At 38.5% G+C, this 19,725-nt stretch overlaps 1 protein-coding gene and 1 long non-coding RNA gene across 2 annotated transcripts in view; both read left to right on the forward strand.

Annotated features, from left to right (window-relative positions):
* Nucleotides 1-604: 604 nt before the first annotated feature.
* Nucleotides 605-2,079, forward strand: LOC127531595 (uncharacterized). The gene is made up of 3 exons (XR_007938732.1): nt 605-837; nt 1,563-1,671; nt 1,831-2,079. It is a non-coding gene; the product is annotated as an uncharacterized LOC127531595 (long non-coding RNA).
* Nucleotides 2,080-17,019: 14,940 nt separating this feature from the next.
* The window catches only part of LOC110965617 (Na(+)/H(+) exchange regulatory cofactor NHE-RF2), a 47,314-nt gene continuing 44,608 nt past the window's right edge, over nt 17,020-19,725 (forward strand). Inside the window, exons 1-2 of the mRNA XM_022214731.2 lie at nt 17,020-17,714; nt 18,840-19,139. Coding sequence (XP_022070423.2) covers nt 17,508-17,714; nt 18,840-19,139 — 507 coding nt within the window. The 5' untranslated portion in view covers nt 17,020-17,507. The remainder of the gene's footprint in view (nt 17,715-18,839; nt 19,140-19,725) is intronic.

Consider the following 19,725-nt stretch of genomic DNA (forward strand, 5'->3'; position numbering starts at 1 on the left):
CTACTGGTAGAAACTCCAACTCTACCAAATCGCAGTCTCTACCCTGACATATATTATATATATATATATATATATATATATATATGGCATGCCTATGTATGGCATGCCGTTTAGGAAATTATATATATAATGAAACTTGATATATATATAATGAAACTTGATATATATATAATGAAAGTCGATATATATATAACGAAACTTGATATATATATAATGAAGTTGATATATATATAATGAAAGTCGATATATATATAATGAAACTTGATATATATATAATGAAAGTCGATATATATATAATGAAAGTCGATATATATATAATAAGTATATATATATATTATATATATATATATATATATATATATATAATATATATATATATATATATATATATATATCAGTTCATTATATATATATCAAGTTCATTATATATATATCGACTTTCATTATATATATATATATCAAGTTTCATTATATATATATCGACTTCATTATATATATATCAACTTTCATTATATATATATCAAGTTTCATTATATATATATCGACTTTCATTATATATATATCAACTTTCATTATATATATATCAAGTTTCATATATATATATATCGACTTTCATTATATATATATATATATCAACTTTCATTATATATATATCAAATCTTTTTTTCCTACCGAGCCCCGGAAGGGACATGTCCGTATGGCGAAGCGACAATGAAGGACACTCACCCGGACGAGAATTTTATTGAGTTTTATTTTGAAATCGGCCTGAAATACACAGACATTCAAGCAGTGCGATGCGCTAAGAGTCTGCCATGCAGACCAGCGATCCTGATAATGGTAAGTTTTATTTCTCCAACATCCTGCTGTTATCCTACTATGAATACGCTAGCTGCAACAGTCCCACATCAGTATTATGAACGTTCCGCCAGCTAACGCGGTCCGGACACCGGATCACTGATTAGAGGTTGGCGTTGAACTATTGTTTGCCAGCCAGTTAGCTGCTGGTAAGCTAACAAGCTATGAAACAACTCCTTATAAACCGGAGGAAAGCAGCAGCAATATTTCAGTCCAAGACCTGTATTCAGAACCTCCCACGCTGTTACACAATGACCCATTAATCATATTACTGAACTATATGGTTATCATTGAAATTTTCCTTGAAGAACCAGTGAACTCTTTGCGAACACATTTTAATTTATGTGTAGATTATGTTTGTATCAGTAATACAAGTCTAAAAAACTGATTCAAATGATCAAGTTAACACAATGAAGTAAAGAGTACTGGTAATCTGCAGCTATTTTCATAATTTCAAGGTAAAATTCTGATGTGTGATTTTCTAGCTTTGCAGATGTGGAAATCCAATGCACTGATTTCTTATACACAGATGCTTTTGGTGTTTTTGTTGTAAAATAAAACAAGGCATTTATCACTGTTGGAAATTATTACAGGTATTATTTGTAACACTTTCTAACATTGTATGGACAAAGCAATAAATCAGTTAATGGATAAAATCATTTGTATTACAGATGCTATCAACAGCATGTCTTGTTCATTTTATTTAGTTGTCGGCCTTGGATGATGAGGTCCAGTTACCAGGAGCACTAGTCTGCAGCTTACTGGTTCCGTACTGCAGCTCCTCCACGCTGTCCTCCTCTCTACAGACCAAATCAAGTAAGATCTGTTTAGACTATGCAGACATCAACATGATCAGTATGTTATCTTTTGACCCATCCTAAAATCACGAAATAGAACATTTACTTTAAGTTAACTGTGTTTATGAAAATAGAAAATAATTACTGACAACTAGTACTTTTTGGTGCTTTTATGCAGGAAAAGGGAACCGGGAAGCTGCTGTGGATCCTCTGCAGTATCTGGAGAGGTCAGAGGAACGGTTCTTGGAACAGATTGGAAGACACCAAGACGTGACCTCTGCCATGCTCCAGAACATCCAGAAGATGAATGAAAACCTTGGTTGCACTGATGGGACGCATGGTGTCGGTGCTGGAGCAACTGTCCCAGAATTAAACTGCATTGTTGACTATTGGCTTTTCTAGAAAATAAATCTTTTTTAGTACTTCACCTGTTTTGTATTTTACTCATGCACTTTGGATGAATGAACAGAAATTTGTGATGAGAGATGCAAATTTTGTCTATAATCTACAGAGACTTTATTCAGTGTTCAGTGCACACTTTTGTTACACACATTTTGACAGATAAGCAGTTGTGCTTTTCAAGCAGATTTTAGTCAGAAACATCAGTAGCATATATTGTTGTTTTTTTTACTGTTACACCAATCTAGGTAGATAAACTGCACTACTGCAGCAGACATATTATTGAAATGTGCTTCTATTATGTGTCTACATACACTGCTCACAAGTAGTTATTCAACTTTTGGGTGAAATTGATGGAAAATATAAAAAGTGCACGCTGTAGTGATATATCATAAAAGTAGGGTATTTAACTAGAAACATGCAATAGTGATTTCCTCATCTCAAAAAAAATTATTGAATCAAAAGCTAACAACAGTGGAGGGTATGTCACAATAAAAATGTCTCAGTTTGGACAGAACAGCAGCCTTCAGCTGAAATCCAGTACAATTGTGTCCCACCAGTGGCGTGATCATGGATGTGTCCAGGCAGCAGCTGACCTCTGCCTCGTAATTAGCCTTAAGACCAGCTATAAAGATAAACATAGATATTATCATTATCATCAACATATGGTGCATGTGTTTAACCTTTAAGCTATGTAGGGATGCAAATGTAGTCGAAGCTAAGTAGCTAAGCTAATGCTAACACGTTCAGTGTTCAGAATCAAAACATCTCTAAAAATTACCTGTTTTCTCAAACGTAGTCGCCGTTCCCTGTGACAACCATGAAGACAGATAGATAATCACAGAAGAGCTCATCTGAAGAGCAAATGTCCAATAAGGTTCCTGTTTTTGTTTGCCATGTCCTTCCAGGGCTCAGTAGGAAAAAGTCTGAATATATGGAATGAAACTTTGAATAGATGGAATGAAAATCTGAACATTCTATATTCCGACTTTCATTATATATATATCAAGTTTCATTATATATATATCAACTTTCATTATATATATATATCAACTTTCATTATATATATATCAATTTTCATTATATATATATCAAGTTTCATTATATATATATCGACTTTCATTATATATATATATCAACTTTCATTATATATATATCAACTTTCATTATATATATATATATCAAGTTTCATTATATATATATCAAGTTTCATTATATATATATATCAAGTTTCATTATATATATATCAATTTTCATTATATATATATCGAGTTTCATTATATATATATCGACTTTCATTATATATATATATCAACTTTCATTATATATATATCAACTTTCATTATATATATATATCAACTTTCATTATATATATATCAACTTTCATTATATATATATATATCAAGTTTCATTATATATATATCGAGTTTCATTATATATATATCAAGTTTCATTATATATATAATTTCCTAAACGGCATGCCATACATGCCATATTAATATATATATATATATATATATATATGCATTTCAGCTTATTGACCCTTAGATGCTCCAGTGGTTGGACCCTACACTCTTCCATTAGGTTAAAAAATGACCTGTTTCAGAATCAGTGTGCTTTTATACCGTTTTTCTCATTTTGGTTCAAAATAATCATTTCTATTATTGTTTTTTATCTATATTTTTGTCTACACAAGAATGATTTCATGTTCGAAATATGTTTATTTTTCAGTTTAAAACATGTTTTGAACATTTTGATGATTGAAAAAGAAGAATTTTACACAGAACAGCAATAGAAGAATGCCAACATCCGTTTTCTTCTCCTCCATCTGCTGCTGCTCTCCCTCCATCACCTCTAGTATGGTTATTATCAGTGATAAAGAGCTTAAGGTAATGCAAAAAATACAATTTTATTCAAAGTATAAAAGGTAACTTAAAAATTTAAACGGAATGATATCAAACATGTTTTTTGAGGAATAGCTGGAAAATGAAAGATGTAAGAAAAGGACGTCACCGGATCGTTTTTGACCCACTGATGCATCTAAGAGTTAAATGTTTGGTTGTAAAATAAAGAAAAATGAGCTGACGTTGACATAATAATGCTGGCCGTTGCAACAGCTTCACATTGTGTCATTTAAATTAAATTTCTGCATTAGTTGATTTGAAGTGAGTGAAATTTGCTTGATAAGTTATTTTTTTTCACCTTGAGTTCAGTATTTCAGTCTCAGCTCACTAAGAAGTTCTTCTGGTTAGAGATCGCTTTAATGTTGATGGAACAATAGTTTACATGTTAACCAACAAACCTGACAAAAAAAAACTGAAAAGACTTTTATTTATCATTATCTATGATCAGGAGTTGTAGATCTATTTGTAGGCTTGTATTGAAAAATGTATTTTATTTTCTTCTTGCTGGATCCAAACATGTCATCCATAATTAAAACTTTTCAGCCATTTATTGGTTTGAATGAATATAATTTGGTAAAAATGTGAAAAAAGAAGCTGCTACATGCTTTTGACCTGTTTTAATTGCTACTGACAAACAGGAACCCTCCCTGCTGTGCTTCAGATTGTGTTCAGTTTTACACAAAGAAACCAAAATATCAAGCAGGCGAAGGTGAGAAGAAACCTGCATGAGTCACCGTCCTCATTCTCCTGGTGACTCTACGCTGTTCGTACGGTTAAACCAGGGCTGGAACGCTACATGGTGATGGTATCTGATTAGTTTTGGATCTCTTGAGGTGTGTATGCTGCACCATTCTACTGGCAGCGTTCATACTTCTCACTTTGTATCATTGGAGCTGTTATCCTTTATGCATTATTAAAGTGGACAGAAGCATCCTGCCTCTCCAGGAAAGCCACTGTGGGGTGGAGAAGGGCACATCTCTCTCAGCTTTAGCCACACAGGGCAGCTCAGTGCTGCCTCTTTTCCTTTCTGATCCCCTCAGCCTTTATCACGCCTCTCTGTGCAGCTAAAACAAACCGCAAACCGCGAGAGAAGAGCTTCCAGACTTTCATTTCAGCTCCAGAATCAACGCACAGGTTTCTCTGAGACTTGAACTGCTGCAGTGAAACACATGCAGAGCTGCAGAAATGACTTCTGTTCACAGTTTGTTTCAGTCCTGCATATAATCTTTTCTAAAGTCATGTTTTATTCTGGCTGCACAGTGCAGTAGTGGTTAACACTTTTGTCTTGCAGCAACAAGATCCCCGGTTCAAATCCCAGCCTGGGATCTTTCTGCATGGAGTTTGCATGTTCTCCCTGTGCATGTGTGGGTTTTCTCCGGGTACTCCGGCTTCCTCCCACAGTCCAAAAATATGCTGAGGTTAATGGGTTACTCTAAATTGCCCGTAGGTGTGAATGTGAGTGTGATTGTGTGTCTGTGTATGTAGCCCTGTGACAGACTGGTGACCTGTCCAGGGTGTCCCCTGCCTTCACCCGAGTCAGCTGGGATAGACTCCAGCACCCCCCATGACCCTAGTGAGGATAAAGCAGTGGATAGAGAATGGATGGATGTTTTATTCTCTACTGTGAGTGACTTTTCTCCCAGCACCACTGTTTCCCTCTAATATCTCAGCCTCTACTGGGAATTTTAGGCATTCATGCTGTTATAATGATGCGTCTGTGATCCCTGATGATGACTTTACCTCTAACTTTTCTCATGCTTTTTCCTTTATTAGGATCTGAGCACCAACGCTGTGAAGACTTATTACTTTTCATTCTTCGTCTGTCTTTTGAATCTTAGTTTTGAAGGCCTAAAAATATTGGAAAACACATGAAAATTTGTACACATCGGGAATAATGTGATATTTTAGGGACACTGCATAGCTGTGAGCAAAAATGGCTCCATAGCTCCACCTGGAAAATGTCCAACACTAACTACGGCCACTGCATGTCACCTACAGCTATGAGGTTTGGTGGGCAGAAGTGACTCGTTATGATGCATGAAAATGGAATTGACAACCACACCTTCAATACAACTCTAAGTCAGCCATTTTGAATTATGTGTCATATTTTGGACCATTTTGGATCAATTTTTGCATTTTTTAACAGCTATAAACTCAAACAGGGTAACCCCACCAGAGCTCAGATTTGTCCAGGATGTCCGGCAGGCGGAGTTATCAAAACACTCTGCAGTCGTCTGAAGCTGTGGAAATGGTGACTGGCAGAATTTCAATAATCACCATGAAACAGGAAGAGCAACTGCATGCTCCAGTCTGCTTCAAGCTTTTTCAGATTCCAGCCCTCATCACGTCCACAGGCTGATACACATTCACAGTGATAGCACCACCTGGTGGACATGCTTGGATTCATTCACCAGCAAGGATGTGAGGACCCGACCAACCCTGCTTGCAGCTTTAATTTTCATTTCTTTAGTTTCTTCTGTTTTTCGTCCTCATCTAAAAAGTATCACTTTCCTGCAACGCCACCATGAATAATGTTAAAGACAATAGTTAACCTCGCTGGCTGCAGCTTTTGTCTGCTCATTATGAACATTTCTCCAGAATGAGTGATAAAGAGGGTTCAGAGCAGCCGAATGTTGGAGAGGGAGAAGTAATGGAAACTGTTTATTATTCATATTACCACTGTCGTAGTCCACACTAGTGGATATTTAATGAAATCTATTCACTTTTTTTTAATTCAATTCATTTTTATTTATATAGTGCCAATTACAGGCCAAATTGTCTCAAGACGTTTTCCAGAACCTGTGTTCCTGAATCCCAGAGCAGCCTTAAGGTGACAGTGGCAAGAAAAACTCCCTTTTAACAGAAAGAAACCTTGAGTAGACCCCGGCTCCAAAACTGTCCACACATCCATCCATTCTCTATACACTGCTTTATCCTCATTAGGGTCATGGGGGGTGCTGGAGTCTATCCCAGCTGACTCGGGTGAAGGCAGGGGACACCCTGGACAGGTCACCAGTCTGTCACAGGGCTACATATACAGACACACAATCACACTCACATTCACACCTACAGGCAATTTAGAGTAACCAGTTAACCTCAGCATGTTTTTGACAGTGGGGCTGCACAGTGACATAGTGGTTAGCACTTTTGCCTTGCAGCAAGAAGATCGCTGGTTCAAATCCTGGCCTGGGATCTTTCTGCATGGAGTTTGCATGTTCTCCCTGTGCATGCGTGGGTTTTCTCCGGGTACTCCGGCTTCCTCCCACAGTCCAAAAATATGCTGAGGTTAATTGGTTACTCTAAATTGTCCGTAGGTGTGAATGTGAGTGTGATTGTTTGTCTGTATATGTAGCCCTGTGACAGACTGGTGACCTGTCCAGGGTGTCCCCTGCCTTCACCAGAGTCAGCTGGGATAGACTCCAGCACCCCCCATGACCCTAGTGAGGATAAAGCGCTGTATAGAGAATGGATGAATGGATGTTTTTGGACTGTGGGAGGAAGCCGAAGCGCCCAGAGAAAACCCATGCATACTCAGGGAGAACATGTAAACTCCATGCAGAAAGATCCCAGGCGAAAGTGCTAACCACTTACCACTGTGCAGCCCCACTGTCCACACATGTTCAACATATTTTTATTTCTCATTTTAGCAAATTTAAAATATAAAATCTAATAAAAAACTGTCTTGAAAAGTTAGATTTTGAATGCTAACAGTGCCAGCAGGTTGTTTTTTGCTCACAGAGTAATGAGTTTTTCCTTCACAGTGAACCGTGGCTTTAGGAGGAGGTCACTTCTGTTCATTTTTTCAGGGTCAGAAAAGACAGATACAACATTTATAAAGCACTGAATATAGTTTTTATTTCTCATTGTTCCTATTAATAAAAATATGAGTAATAAGAAAACACATGATAAGCAGCTGGTTTGTTTTAGTTTAGCAGTTAGCATTAAAAAGCAAGTTTTTTTCTTGATCTTTCATTTTAATTGCATGACGTTTATAATAGTCTGCTGCCACAACCTGCATGTTTTTATCTTCTAGTGAACCAGTGATGAATCAGCCTCATGCATCCATCAGTAACAGCCTAATGTTGTGCATGATCCACGGTGATGAAGATACAGAAACATACAAATAGCAAAAATAACATGCAATCAATATTTCAGAGACCGCCTGCAACGTTTCACAAACCATATATCCAGGGAGCTCATGTCTTTTTAAGGAGTGTTCCCTGCAGTTCACAGCCTGCAGTGTAAATCCTCAGAACAGCGTCCTCAGAGCACCCCACACCCCAAGGAACAACACATTCAATTTCCTTCATGTTTATTTCTTACTGTCTATTAGAACTTATGTGAAAAGCAGGAGTCTGTGTCCGGCTCCTGTTATTTGCTCTGAGTAGTTTAGGTTCTGTGTAGTAACGGCTTTGCTATAATCAAAACAAATGATTTTGTTCTTTGTTGTAGGCAGAGACTCCTGTGTTTGTTCACTGTCTGTCACTGTATAGCTAAAAACAAGAAATACACTTTAGATTATTCCTTCTTAAATCATCAAACTGCTCGGACATTTGCCTTAAAAATTAATTAGCATGAAACCTCAAAATTTCTAAAGATGTCGTTGAAATTTTAGCTTCTTATATCAAACACCTTCTGAGAAATATTTTAAGAATTTTTGCCCATTGACCCATTTTAAGTACATTCTGCACTGATATTTAGGAAATATAATAATTACTGTACTTTATATTACCTTAATACCTGTAACAGTTGAGGCTATACTAAAACAACAATATCTGAGGTGCTATTAAAGATAAAAGCCTGACTTTTTTACTTTAATGTCTCATCATGGCATTGATTCAGAATGTGTAATGTTAGACTAAGTAGATTGAAGAATCTCTGAGTGAAATGTGAAAAAATCCTCATGAAAAGTCCCACCAAAAAAATCAATAATGCAGAAGTCATAGTGATATCTTCTAAAGCATGTAGCTGCTTGTGACAATAATACAAAAATAAAACACATAGAATGCTTTTAATTTGAAATGCTTGGTCTTGAAAATGAAAAGTAAATAATTTTACTGAAACTTTCATACTTGACTGAGCGAGTATGACCAATCATACGACATAAATAGGCTTTTATCTTCAGTAATTCCTGAAATATTGTTGTTCAAATACACAAAGACAGGTTTCAATGCAACCACAAAACTGAGTCTGGATGAATAATTAAACCGTATCTAAAACATCCATGCTCATTTTAATTCAACTGAAAGAAAAACCGTTTTAAAGTCATTACAGTTTTTCTCCATTGCTTTGGCTCATTTCCTGAAACGGAGATGACATTTTCAAAACTCTAAAATCAATCTGCACAACAGTGTTCCAGTTCAGCACAACAGAGACGCACCCTTGCAAAATGGAATTTTGTTCCCAAAACTGTTAATGTATGTCTCAGAAGAACATTTACACCCCATCTAGATAGTCACCAACATCAAAATGGACAGATCTTTCTCAGTGACTTTGGCCAATTTCTGGAAACAGAACGGACATTCTCAGTTCTGTTAGTCCTGTGTCTCAGAATAATCTGGACTGTTCAGCCAAACACCATGGATCATCTTCAGATGCTCATATCTCTCCCAAAATGGTAAACCTATGCCTCAGAAGCAAATGTGCCCACCACATAAATAGTCACCAACATCCAAATGGGCAGATCCTTCTCGGTAACTTTGGCCCATTTCTGGAAACAGACGGACATTCTCGATTCTGTTAGTCCTGTGTCTCAAAATAATCTGGACTGTTCAGCCAAACACCATGGATCATCTTCAGATGCTCATATCTCTCCCAAAACTGATCACTTCTAAGTCAAAATGCAGTTTCCTTCTCATGCAAATAGTCAATACCCCCAAAATGCCTCATCATAGTTCCATTGTATGAGCCCTACAGGTCAAAATGTTTAGACGGTTTGCCAATTTTGCAAAAGATCATTGGAATATCAGTTTCATAAACTCCACATAGTCTCAGCAAAGTTCCTGATTAAGGGTTATTGTACTAAATTGTTTTGCCATGCTATCTGAATTCACATCACTGTGTATAAAACTGAATAAACAAAATGGAATGTATGGAAGTCGCCCCCCAAGCTTGAAATATAACAAACTGCACTCATATTGCCACAAAAATGGTCATCTTTATTGTATTACAGTATTCAAACACATGTTTAGGCATTGGTTGCATAAGTCCTGACCAAGGTCTCTAAATACCGGTACTTGGCCACATTGACAATCATGAGTAACACCTGTGTCAGGTAACTCAACAATTGATTCGTCATCTGAAATGGGTGAAACTACTCCTTTCTGAGTCACATTCTAGCCTCCACTGAGTGTCAATCATATATATAATACATAACTAATAAGTGCTTAAAGAGGTCCATGATATACTGGCTTCTTGACTAATTTTGAAAAATGAGCGTACTGTTTTGCATATGATGGCTCAAACGATGGCATGTCGCTTGCATGTTTTGAAGTGAAAGACAATTAGACTGAGAATTGACAATCAGTTTGGCTCAACAGGACCATTTCAGTTGGGAATTGTGCTTAATGTGGGTTAAATGTGCCAAAATCAGGTTCTATGTACTAAATCATTTGCAAACATGTTCTCAGACATTGAAAGGTGTACTGAATATGGGTTAAATGTGCTAAAGGCAGGCTATATGTACTAAATCATTTGCAAACATGTTCTGGGACATTGAACCATGTACTAAATCATTTGCAATTTGATGAAATGAATGAAAAATGCAATTCCATTTTGACCAGTTGCAAGCTGGTTTGGAGAAATTTTGTCACCATTTTGAAAATGTCATCTCTGTTTCAGGAAATGAGCCAAAGCAATGGAGAAAAACTGTAATACCTAATATTTGGAGGCTGAATACATAAGACTGAAGCTTATGTAAGGGATGTAAAAAAGAAGAAGTGAGCAGCTTCAGGCAGAGCTCAGATTTATTGTTATCAGCCTGAAAAACCTGCAACTTGTATCGTTGTTGTTGGTCACTGTGTGTTTGTGTGTTTGTTGACTCATGGAGCGGTTTAGGTGAAGCTGTGATGAAGACTAAACTTAAACTTTCCCCCGACGGCACCGAGTGTCTCCTTTAATATAACCACCAAGGAACACACCTAAACAAGTCTCACTGAGTTTGTGTTCATGCATTTCTGAGAAGATGCTGACAGATGACGGACAGTCCCATCTATCAGGAAACATCTGCAGCTGACAGTCCACATCTGGCTCTCTTTATATCTGCAAACATTCACTAAACTCTCCTTTCACCTCCAGGAGTCGGTTTGAATGCTCCAGCTCCACAACCACAAGTTTCCCCGTCAAACCCCGACAAAAGACCATCCTGAGAAGAAACAGGTGATGTGATGATGCAGTGGAAGCTGGACAGATGTTTGCAGATGTGCACACACACATCTTTCTCATTTTAGGTTCATTTATGTCACACAGACTTGAAGTATAACACTGGCCTTATTCTAAACCCTCAAAGTTTTCTCCTTCACTTTGATTTTGTGTCCTGGAATGCAGCTTTTCAATGCATCCCTTTGAAAGTTTAGTAGGAAAAGCAAGTTTATTTCATACACAAGGAAATTCAAGGTGTTTTACAATGTATGTGTCTGTTTTCCGCTGTGGACGGACCGGAGTCGAGCTTTTCATGGAAACAGACGCATAAAAACTGGAGTCAAACGTACCTGACTGAAACAAACGGTACCAGAGACTCTCACACTGAGCTACAACTAAACAAATGCACATAAATGACACAAAATAACCTTAAAAAAAATACTTTATTACTCCGCCAAGGAATGTGGCGGAGTTATGTGGCAATCGGCATCTGTCTGTCTGTCTGTCTGTCTGTCTGTCTGTCTGTCTGTCTGTCTGTCTGTCTGTCTGTCTGTCTGTCTGTCTGTCTGTCTGTCTGTCTGTCTGTTATCAACATTACTCAAAAATAGACTAATGGATTTGGATGAAATTTTCAGGGAAAGTCAGAAATGACACAAGGACCAAGTGATCGGATTTTGGCAGTGATGCAGCTTTTAGTCTGGATCCACAGATTTGTTAAAGATTTCTGTATCACTGCGAGATAGCAGCATGACATCACTGTAACCATGACAACAACTGAACACTACCTCAGCAGAATTTCATGGCAATGGCTAAAAACTGGAATGCACTTTTGCTTATGAATCTGGGTTTTGTGCAGAGTGGGAGGTCCCAGTTGGTCTTGTTTTAAGTGTAGGAATGGCCAACAGTTTCAATGGGAAGGACTCACGTACACTAGCATCCGGACAGCAACATAAAACAAAGAAGCTCGGACTACAACACACACACATTTAAATTACAGATGGTTGTTTGCTGCTCTGGTAATGCTTTATTTATCTTCATAATCTGCATATTACACCTGAACAAAAATGAGCAAACATGTCTGAGAAGTTGGAGCAAGTAATGTGTTATATGATCAATAACTAATCAGGTAAATCCACTAATAACTGGAGCTTTACTGCAGGTGCTTCCTCTAAAAACATTTTGCATTCTGCAAAAAGTATCAACATGGCTTATCACATTTTCAGCACCAAGAGCCAGGACAGATTTGTTTGCTCCTCAGGACATGCTAGCAACAGTCTAAAAATACGCTAAACCTCCAAGCAGCAACATGAGACACAGTTTCTGTTGTTGTGTCGTCTCTGGTGGAATAAATCCACGTAAACGCCCCCATGGATAGGATGATCGCTGCAGGCCTGATAGAGAGGAAACCAGTGAGTTACGTAGAACATCCATCAAGATTAGACCATCAGTGGGGACCAAACAGCCAGCAGAGCAGAGCAGCACACAGGGAGATGTGCAGCTCTGGAAAACCGCTGTGCCACCGTAGTAGAAATGATGATGAACACAGATTGGCTGTCTGTTTTTCATTGCACAAGGCTATCAACGTTTATGGGTTTAGACACAAAACTGCAGCACATAATGCTCAACAAGAAGCTGAATTTAATGTAGTGTTAGCTAAATGGATTAAATGGATTTAATAAGAGTTTTCTACTCTGGAGTGAAGTCTAGACCAGGGGTGTCAAACTCAGCTTAGTTCAGGTTCCACATTCATTCAGACCAGTAGAATCACAGCATAATAACCTATAAATAACCACAACTCCATGTCTTTCCTTTGTTTTGATTTAAAAAAGTACATTCTGAAAATGTTCAAATTAAAGGACTTATCTTTGTACAAAGCATTATAAACAATCTGAAGTTTCTTCAGAAAAATAAATTCAATTTCAACAACATTCAGCCTCAGTTTATCATTTCCACATTACAACTTCCAGATCACAGAGTGTCTACAAAGGAACACAACATTTAATCACAGCTATTTGGAACTGAATGATGTAGTATTTGACTTTATGATCAAAATGACAAAAGTCTGACAAAAAAGACAAAAAACAGCAAAAACAAGACAAAATATTACAAAAACAAGGCACAAAATCACAAAAATGAGACAAACGATATGAAACAAAACAAAAAGGAGACTAAAAATGACACAGCAGCAAAAGAATTGACACAAACGAGGCAAAAAAATGACAAAAATTAGACAAAAGCACAAGCGAGAGAAAAAGAAAACACAAAACGAGAAAGAGAACATCATGAGACAAACAGCAAAAGCCAGCCAAAAAACAACAAAAACAAGACAAAATATTACAAAAACAAGGCACAAAATCACAAAAAAACGAGACAAACAACATGAAATAAAACAGAAAAGAGACTAAAAATGACACAGCAGCAAAAGAATTGACACAAACGAGGCAAAAAAAAGACAAAAATTAGACAAAAGCACAAGCGAGACAAAAAGAAAACACAAAACAAGAAAGAGAACAACATCATGAGACAAATGGCAAAAGCCAGACAAAAAACAGCAAAAACAAGACAAAATATTACAAAAACAAGGCACAAAATCACAAAAATGAGACAAACGATATGAAACAAAACAAAAAGGAGACTAAAAATGACACAGCAGCAAAAGAATTGACACAAACAAGGCAAAAAAAGACAAAAATTAGACAAAAAACCAAAGCGAGACAAAAAGAAAACACAAAATGAGAAAGAAAACAACAAAAACATGAGACAAACGGCAAAAGCCAGACAAAAAACAACAAAAACAAGACAAAATATTAGAAAAATTAGACACTAAACAACAAAAGAACAATGAACAATCTAGTATTTTACTTTATGATCAAAACAACTTGTCATGGTCTAGAAATTATGTTAAATGTATAGCTTTACAAATGTACAGTTTGTAGTTAATGTCTTCTCTGGAATTTTTACACTTTACAAAGTCGTCCTGTACTGGACCCTCTGGTGGGCCGGTTTTGGCCCGCAGGCCACACGTTTGACACATCATTTACATTCTTCTTATCATATACAAACAGTTTTTTGGTCATTTTTATGATTGGGCACTTCTTGCACCTTATTCCATTTTTGCTGCTGCATAGTCGGACATACTTGTATTTTTAATTTATACTTTTATCTGTGATGAACAAACTTTCCTTCTGTTCACTCCTTCATTAAGGTACAAATAATAGTCGACAAACAATCCCCAAAAATACATTAAAAATAAATATAAATGAGAAAATGCAACCATTTTTTATTTTTAAAAAATTGCCTTTATATTTATTATTTTACCCCCCAACAAAACACCACCTTAATAAAATTTTATTTTTTTCACTTCATCAGCCTAGGTGGACTGAACAGATGTTTTTAATTTATTATTTTCAGTAAATTTCAGCTGAATTGTGATGATGATGACTGAGCATCTTTACAATCCTGAGTGTTTACTGCCCTCTAGTGGCCGCTGAAAGCAAAAGCAACACAACATTCAATTTGAAGGGAAAAGTGTTGAAATTCTTTCAAATGCAAAACTCTTTATTCGTGTGATTTCTACAATAACAACAACATCTGGAAATAAGGTGCTTTAGTCACCTAGAGGTCAGATTAAAGTGCTCCTCAAAATAAGGAATTAAGATCATGTTTTGGTGCAAAAACAATAATGACAATGAAATAGTTTGCATAATTTTTTTCTGACAAAATTATGTTCAACCAACAAACCACACTGAGTTGGGGGTATTTAGATTTTTTTCTGCGCAGGTAAATGTATTTTAAATGAACCGTCTGAAACTGTCCAAACATGTTTAGTAGATAATGGAGAGGACTTTGGGTTATCAAGCTACTTTTATTAAATTCAAATAAATTCAGTGCAAATAACACAAAATATTACCAACATTATTCTGTCAACTCAACTCAGAATAACTTAAATCGTCTTATCCAACCGTTTTTTTTAAATTCTGCAACCATGCATTTAATTAGGTGGTGGGCGTAATACTCTATGGAGGGTATCCAGCCAATCAGTTCCTTATCCATCATATGCTGGTATGGTAACCGTGGCAACAAGGAAAAGAACTTCCTCTGGAAGACAGTGAAAGTGTGGGGTGTGTTTAACAGTCCTGAAGACATTTTTAATATTAAAGTTAAAAGGAAAGCTCATTCTGTTCTTATAGATGCTGCTCATCGTCTTCATCAGGAGCAGAAGTTTCTCCCCTCCGGCCTTCATCTGGTAGTACCCCAGGACCCCAGGACCCCCGGATCCTAGAACCCCAGGACCCCAGGACCCCAGGACCCCCGGATCCTAGAACCCCAGGACCCCAGGACCCCAAGATCCCCGGATCCTAGAACCCCAGGACCCCAGGACCCCAAGATCCCCGGATCCTAGAACCCCAGGACCCCAGGATCCCCGGATCCTAGAACCCCAGGACCCCAGGACCCCAAGATCCCCGGATCCTAGAACCCCAGGACCCCAGGACCCCAAGATCCCCGGATCCTAGAACCCCAGGACCCCAGGATCCCCGGATCCTAGAACCCCAGGACTCCAGGCCACAAAAAACAGGTACAAGTTCTCTCTGTGGCTCCATCTGAGCTCTAAATTCTGAGGAGGAGGTACTAAACTGTGTCTCTGCTGCTGACTAAGCGGCTGTTTGCTCTGAACTACACCTGACTAAACAGCCAAGGTTGCCCCTATCTTATGTTTTGTGTGATATTTTATTGTTTTTTATTGTGTTTTTACTGTGTTTTGTTTTGGATTTTTTGTTTGTTTGTTTGTTTGTTTGCTTGTTTTTACAGTTTTTATTGTTTTTATTGTGTGTTTACTGTGAACTCTTGTGTAACTGCTGTATAACAAATTGCCCTTTAAGGGACAAATAGTAAAGCTGGAGTTGAATTCTTTCCCATGTAGATTTTAAAAAGTTTTAACTTGCATTTTTTAATGAAAAATGAGGGAATTGTCCTCATAGAGGTAAAGAAAACCACTCCACTAAATACTGATTTAAATGGTAATGACACATAAACAATAATCAAATTAAATGTTAAAAGTATTTTTCGGTATGAAACTTCTTCTGCTCGGCTTAATAAGTGTAAAATGGTTCCTTTCACAAAACCCACCCTGATGAGAAGACGTGTTCATTTATCAACATCACTCCATTAAAAGAAAAAACACAATGTAAAATAAATTTTAAACAAATCAATGTCGTGTAAAACTACGGTATTTTAGATGTAGGTCTTTCCAATGTACATTTACAAAAAAAAATGTTTTTTTTTTAATGAAAAACGAGTGAATTATCCCCATTGAACCCTGATCTGTGAGAGGTAAAGAACATCACTGCTCTAAATATTGATAGACCCTAACCTCAATACTGAGATATAAACAACGTTTATTGGGATTTTTTGGTTTCTGTCATTTTTGGATAAATGTTCCTCAGAAACCTAACAGGTGCGTTAAATGGGCTAAAATGACGTCACTGCTGCCTGTTATTAAATAAGAGTCCCTGAAAGGAAATCATGAAAATGAAATGCGTGGTTTATTCATGACTGCATTCTTGTCTTTTAAATAAGTATACTTTGGTGACACCTCTTTAGTTAAACATTGTTGATAAACCATTTTCTGCCACCCAGGGGCAATATTGTCCAACTTTCCCTCCTCTATCTGTCGGCTCGCTGACAGGTAGACGCTCTGGAGGGAGGTGGTGCTATTGCGCACAAAGCGCTCGCTGCTGCGCAAACTAGAGCACAACTGAACCTATCTGTCCGAACAGTTGATAAGTATAACTGTCGAGGCAGAGCTGAGCCTCCGAGGATCTCTTCCACTTCTCCAGAAACGTCCACGATGCTCTGCTGGAGGCTCTGAGGTCTCTGAGCAGTTTTGGAGTCTCCATCGGTGCGCTTCGGTTTGGACACACGATCTGCTGGACTGGTTGCATCGGTTCCTTACATTTTAACTTTGCTGGTGTGTTGTTGTTGTTGTTGTTTTTGCGCAGAGGATTGTTGTTTTAAAGTGCATTTGGAGCCGTTTTGCTTTGCTTTTCGTGTGTGTGTGCGTCGCTCTTGATATGGAGGAAAGCGCGCGTCTGGGGCAGATATGCTTTGGCACCGTGGAAGTTTAGCCTCCTACACTCCCATCTTTGCATTTTGATTATTAAACTTTAACTAAGGGTTGAAACGTGGGGGAGAAATGGCCAACGAGAGGAAACCGCGGCTTTGCATCATGGCAAAAGGGGACAACGGGTATGGATTTCACTTGCATGGCGAGAAAGGCAAGAGCGGGCAGTTCATCCGCAAAGTGGAGGCTGGATCCCCCGCAGAAGCATCGGGGCTGCGCGCCGGGGACAGAGTGGTGGCGGTGAACGGAGCTAATGTGGAGAAAGAGACGCACCACCAGGCAAGTACACTCCTATGTGGGATTTTTACTGATAAGAGACGCAGCAACAGGTCACACTGGCTGCTGCTGCGCGTCCGGACGCAGAGTGCCATGGCACAACCAGACCCTCCTGCTGGGCTGCAGTCTGCAAGATACAGCTGGGAAACTCTCCAAACTGTTTACTGCTCATGCTTGTTGTTTCCTCGGGCACACTTCAATTAAAAACCTGTTTTTGCCTTAGTTGTACTTTCCAATCACATGATCCATTTGACTCACCTGTGCAGGGCCTTTGTGTAGGAAGAAGGAATGCACGGACAAAGGCCTTCACAAGAATGTTGTTTTGGATACTAGAAACTTCTCTCTGGTGAATGTTTGCTTGTTAAATATGAGTGTGAAGCTGTCAGTGTGAATGACATCATTACCAAGCAGCCTCCACCTTCTGTTTACACGTGGTGTTGTTGCACTCTGAGCCCTGGTTGGTGGTCAGACGGAGACAGCAGGCTCAGATCATTATTTTCCCAAGCCTCAGTCACAGCAGCAGCCTCCTCCCAGTACAGCAGATTAGGTTTCTCTGTAACCTTGTTGCAGCTCAGATACAAAACAAACCTGTTGATCATCATGTTTGAGGCTGCCAGAGCAAATCTGCTGCTCTGAGGTTCAGACGGAGCGTCGTGATCCGCTCTAATGCTTCGGTTGTCACATTATTTTTACTGTTAGAGGAGCATCTCTGCTCTGCTCTCAGTATATGACACATGTTTTCACAGTGAGCACTCATTCAGAGCTGCATAATCGATTCAGGTTGTTTTCTTCATTAGTCACGCTCCACACTTTCCTACTGCGCGTCACTTCCTAAGATGTTTTGTTTTCTCAGACAAAGAAGACAAAGAAAAGCACCTAATGTTCACATTTGATTAGCCAGAACAATCACACATCAGACATTTTGACTCAAACAATAAGTTAATTGCCAATTTACAGCTGATTCCATCTGATGTTTCCACTCTGACAGGTAGAGCACCAAGAAAAGAGCTGCTGTTTGCTTTACAGAAGCTGCTGTAGTTTAGCTGCAGCTAAATCTTGGAGTAAATTTCTGAGACATTTGTTGCTCTTTTGTTTCTAAACTAACTCCTGCTGTTTCCTGTGTCTCAGGTGGTCCAGCGGATCAAAGCCGTGGACCACGAGACCCGGCTGCTGGTGGTCGACCATGAGACCCATGAAAGTCTTCGCAGCCTTCGCCTCACGGCCACAGAGGAGATGGCCATCGTGGGGACGGGGCCTCCTCCTCCTTCCTCCTCCTCACCCCCGGCCTCACCCTCCCCTGCACCGTCCTCCACTCCATCGTCTCCTATAAAGAAGCGGGAGAACGGCTCGGTGTCCAAGCAGCCCGTCGCTCTGAGCGCTCAGGTCCAGAAACCCACCAGGAGGTCGCCGTCAAAGGCTGCTAAGAAGGTAAAGGTCCCTCCGTTGTTTTCAGCTTATCATCAGATCAGCTCTACTCACTGGGACATAAAGGTGATGGAGAACAGTCAGACATGTTGGAAACGGTCTTCCACACTTTCCTGATAAGCGTTAGATGAAAATATTCTCATATAGGTGCATGAGGCAGCAGTAGGTGGTTGATCACAAAGTCTGGAAACAGGGACGAGCAGCTCCACCTCCAACACCTTTACTCTCACGTATAATCTTGTTTATTGACTCTTTTCCAAAACAAAAGCAGAACAACAACATGCTGTAGTGCAGCAACTTCCTGGCGACGCTGCTGGTTGCCAGGCAACCTAATGACGATAACAAGACTTCAGGAAATGAGTTATTTCTACACTTAAAAATCATTGTTATATTATTTAGTGAAATGTAGAAACGCTGCCTGGTTTGTGCTAAGTTAAGATAACCAACTGTGAATTACTTTACATTTGCCATGCTTAAATGTGACCAGTCTGACTCACCGGATGGAGGCTTCAAATATAACTCTGCCGTTTCTTCTTCTTTCTAATCCTCTTTTTCAAATTTCCTTAACTTGGGGAAATAACCTCCAAGT

Source organism: Acanthochromis polyacanthus, chromosome 21 (genome assembly GCF_021347895.1).
Source record: "Acanthochromis polyacanthus isolate Apoly-LR-REF ecotype Palm Island chromosome 21, KAUST_Apoly_ChrSc, whole genome shotgun sequence".
Classification (NCBI taxonomy): Eukaryota; Metazoa; Chordata; class Actinopteri; family Pomacentridae; genus Acanthochromis; species Acanthochromis polyacanthus.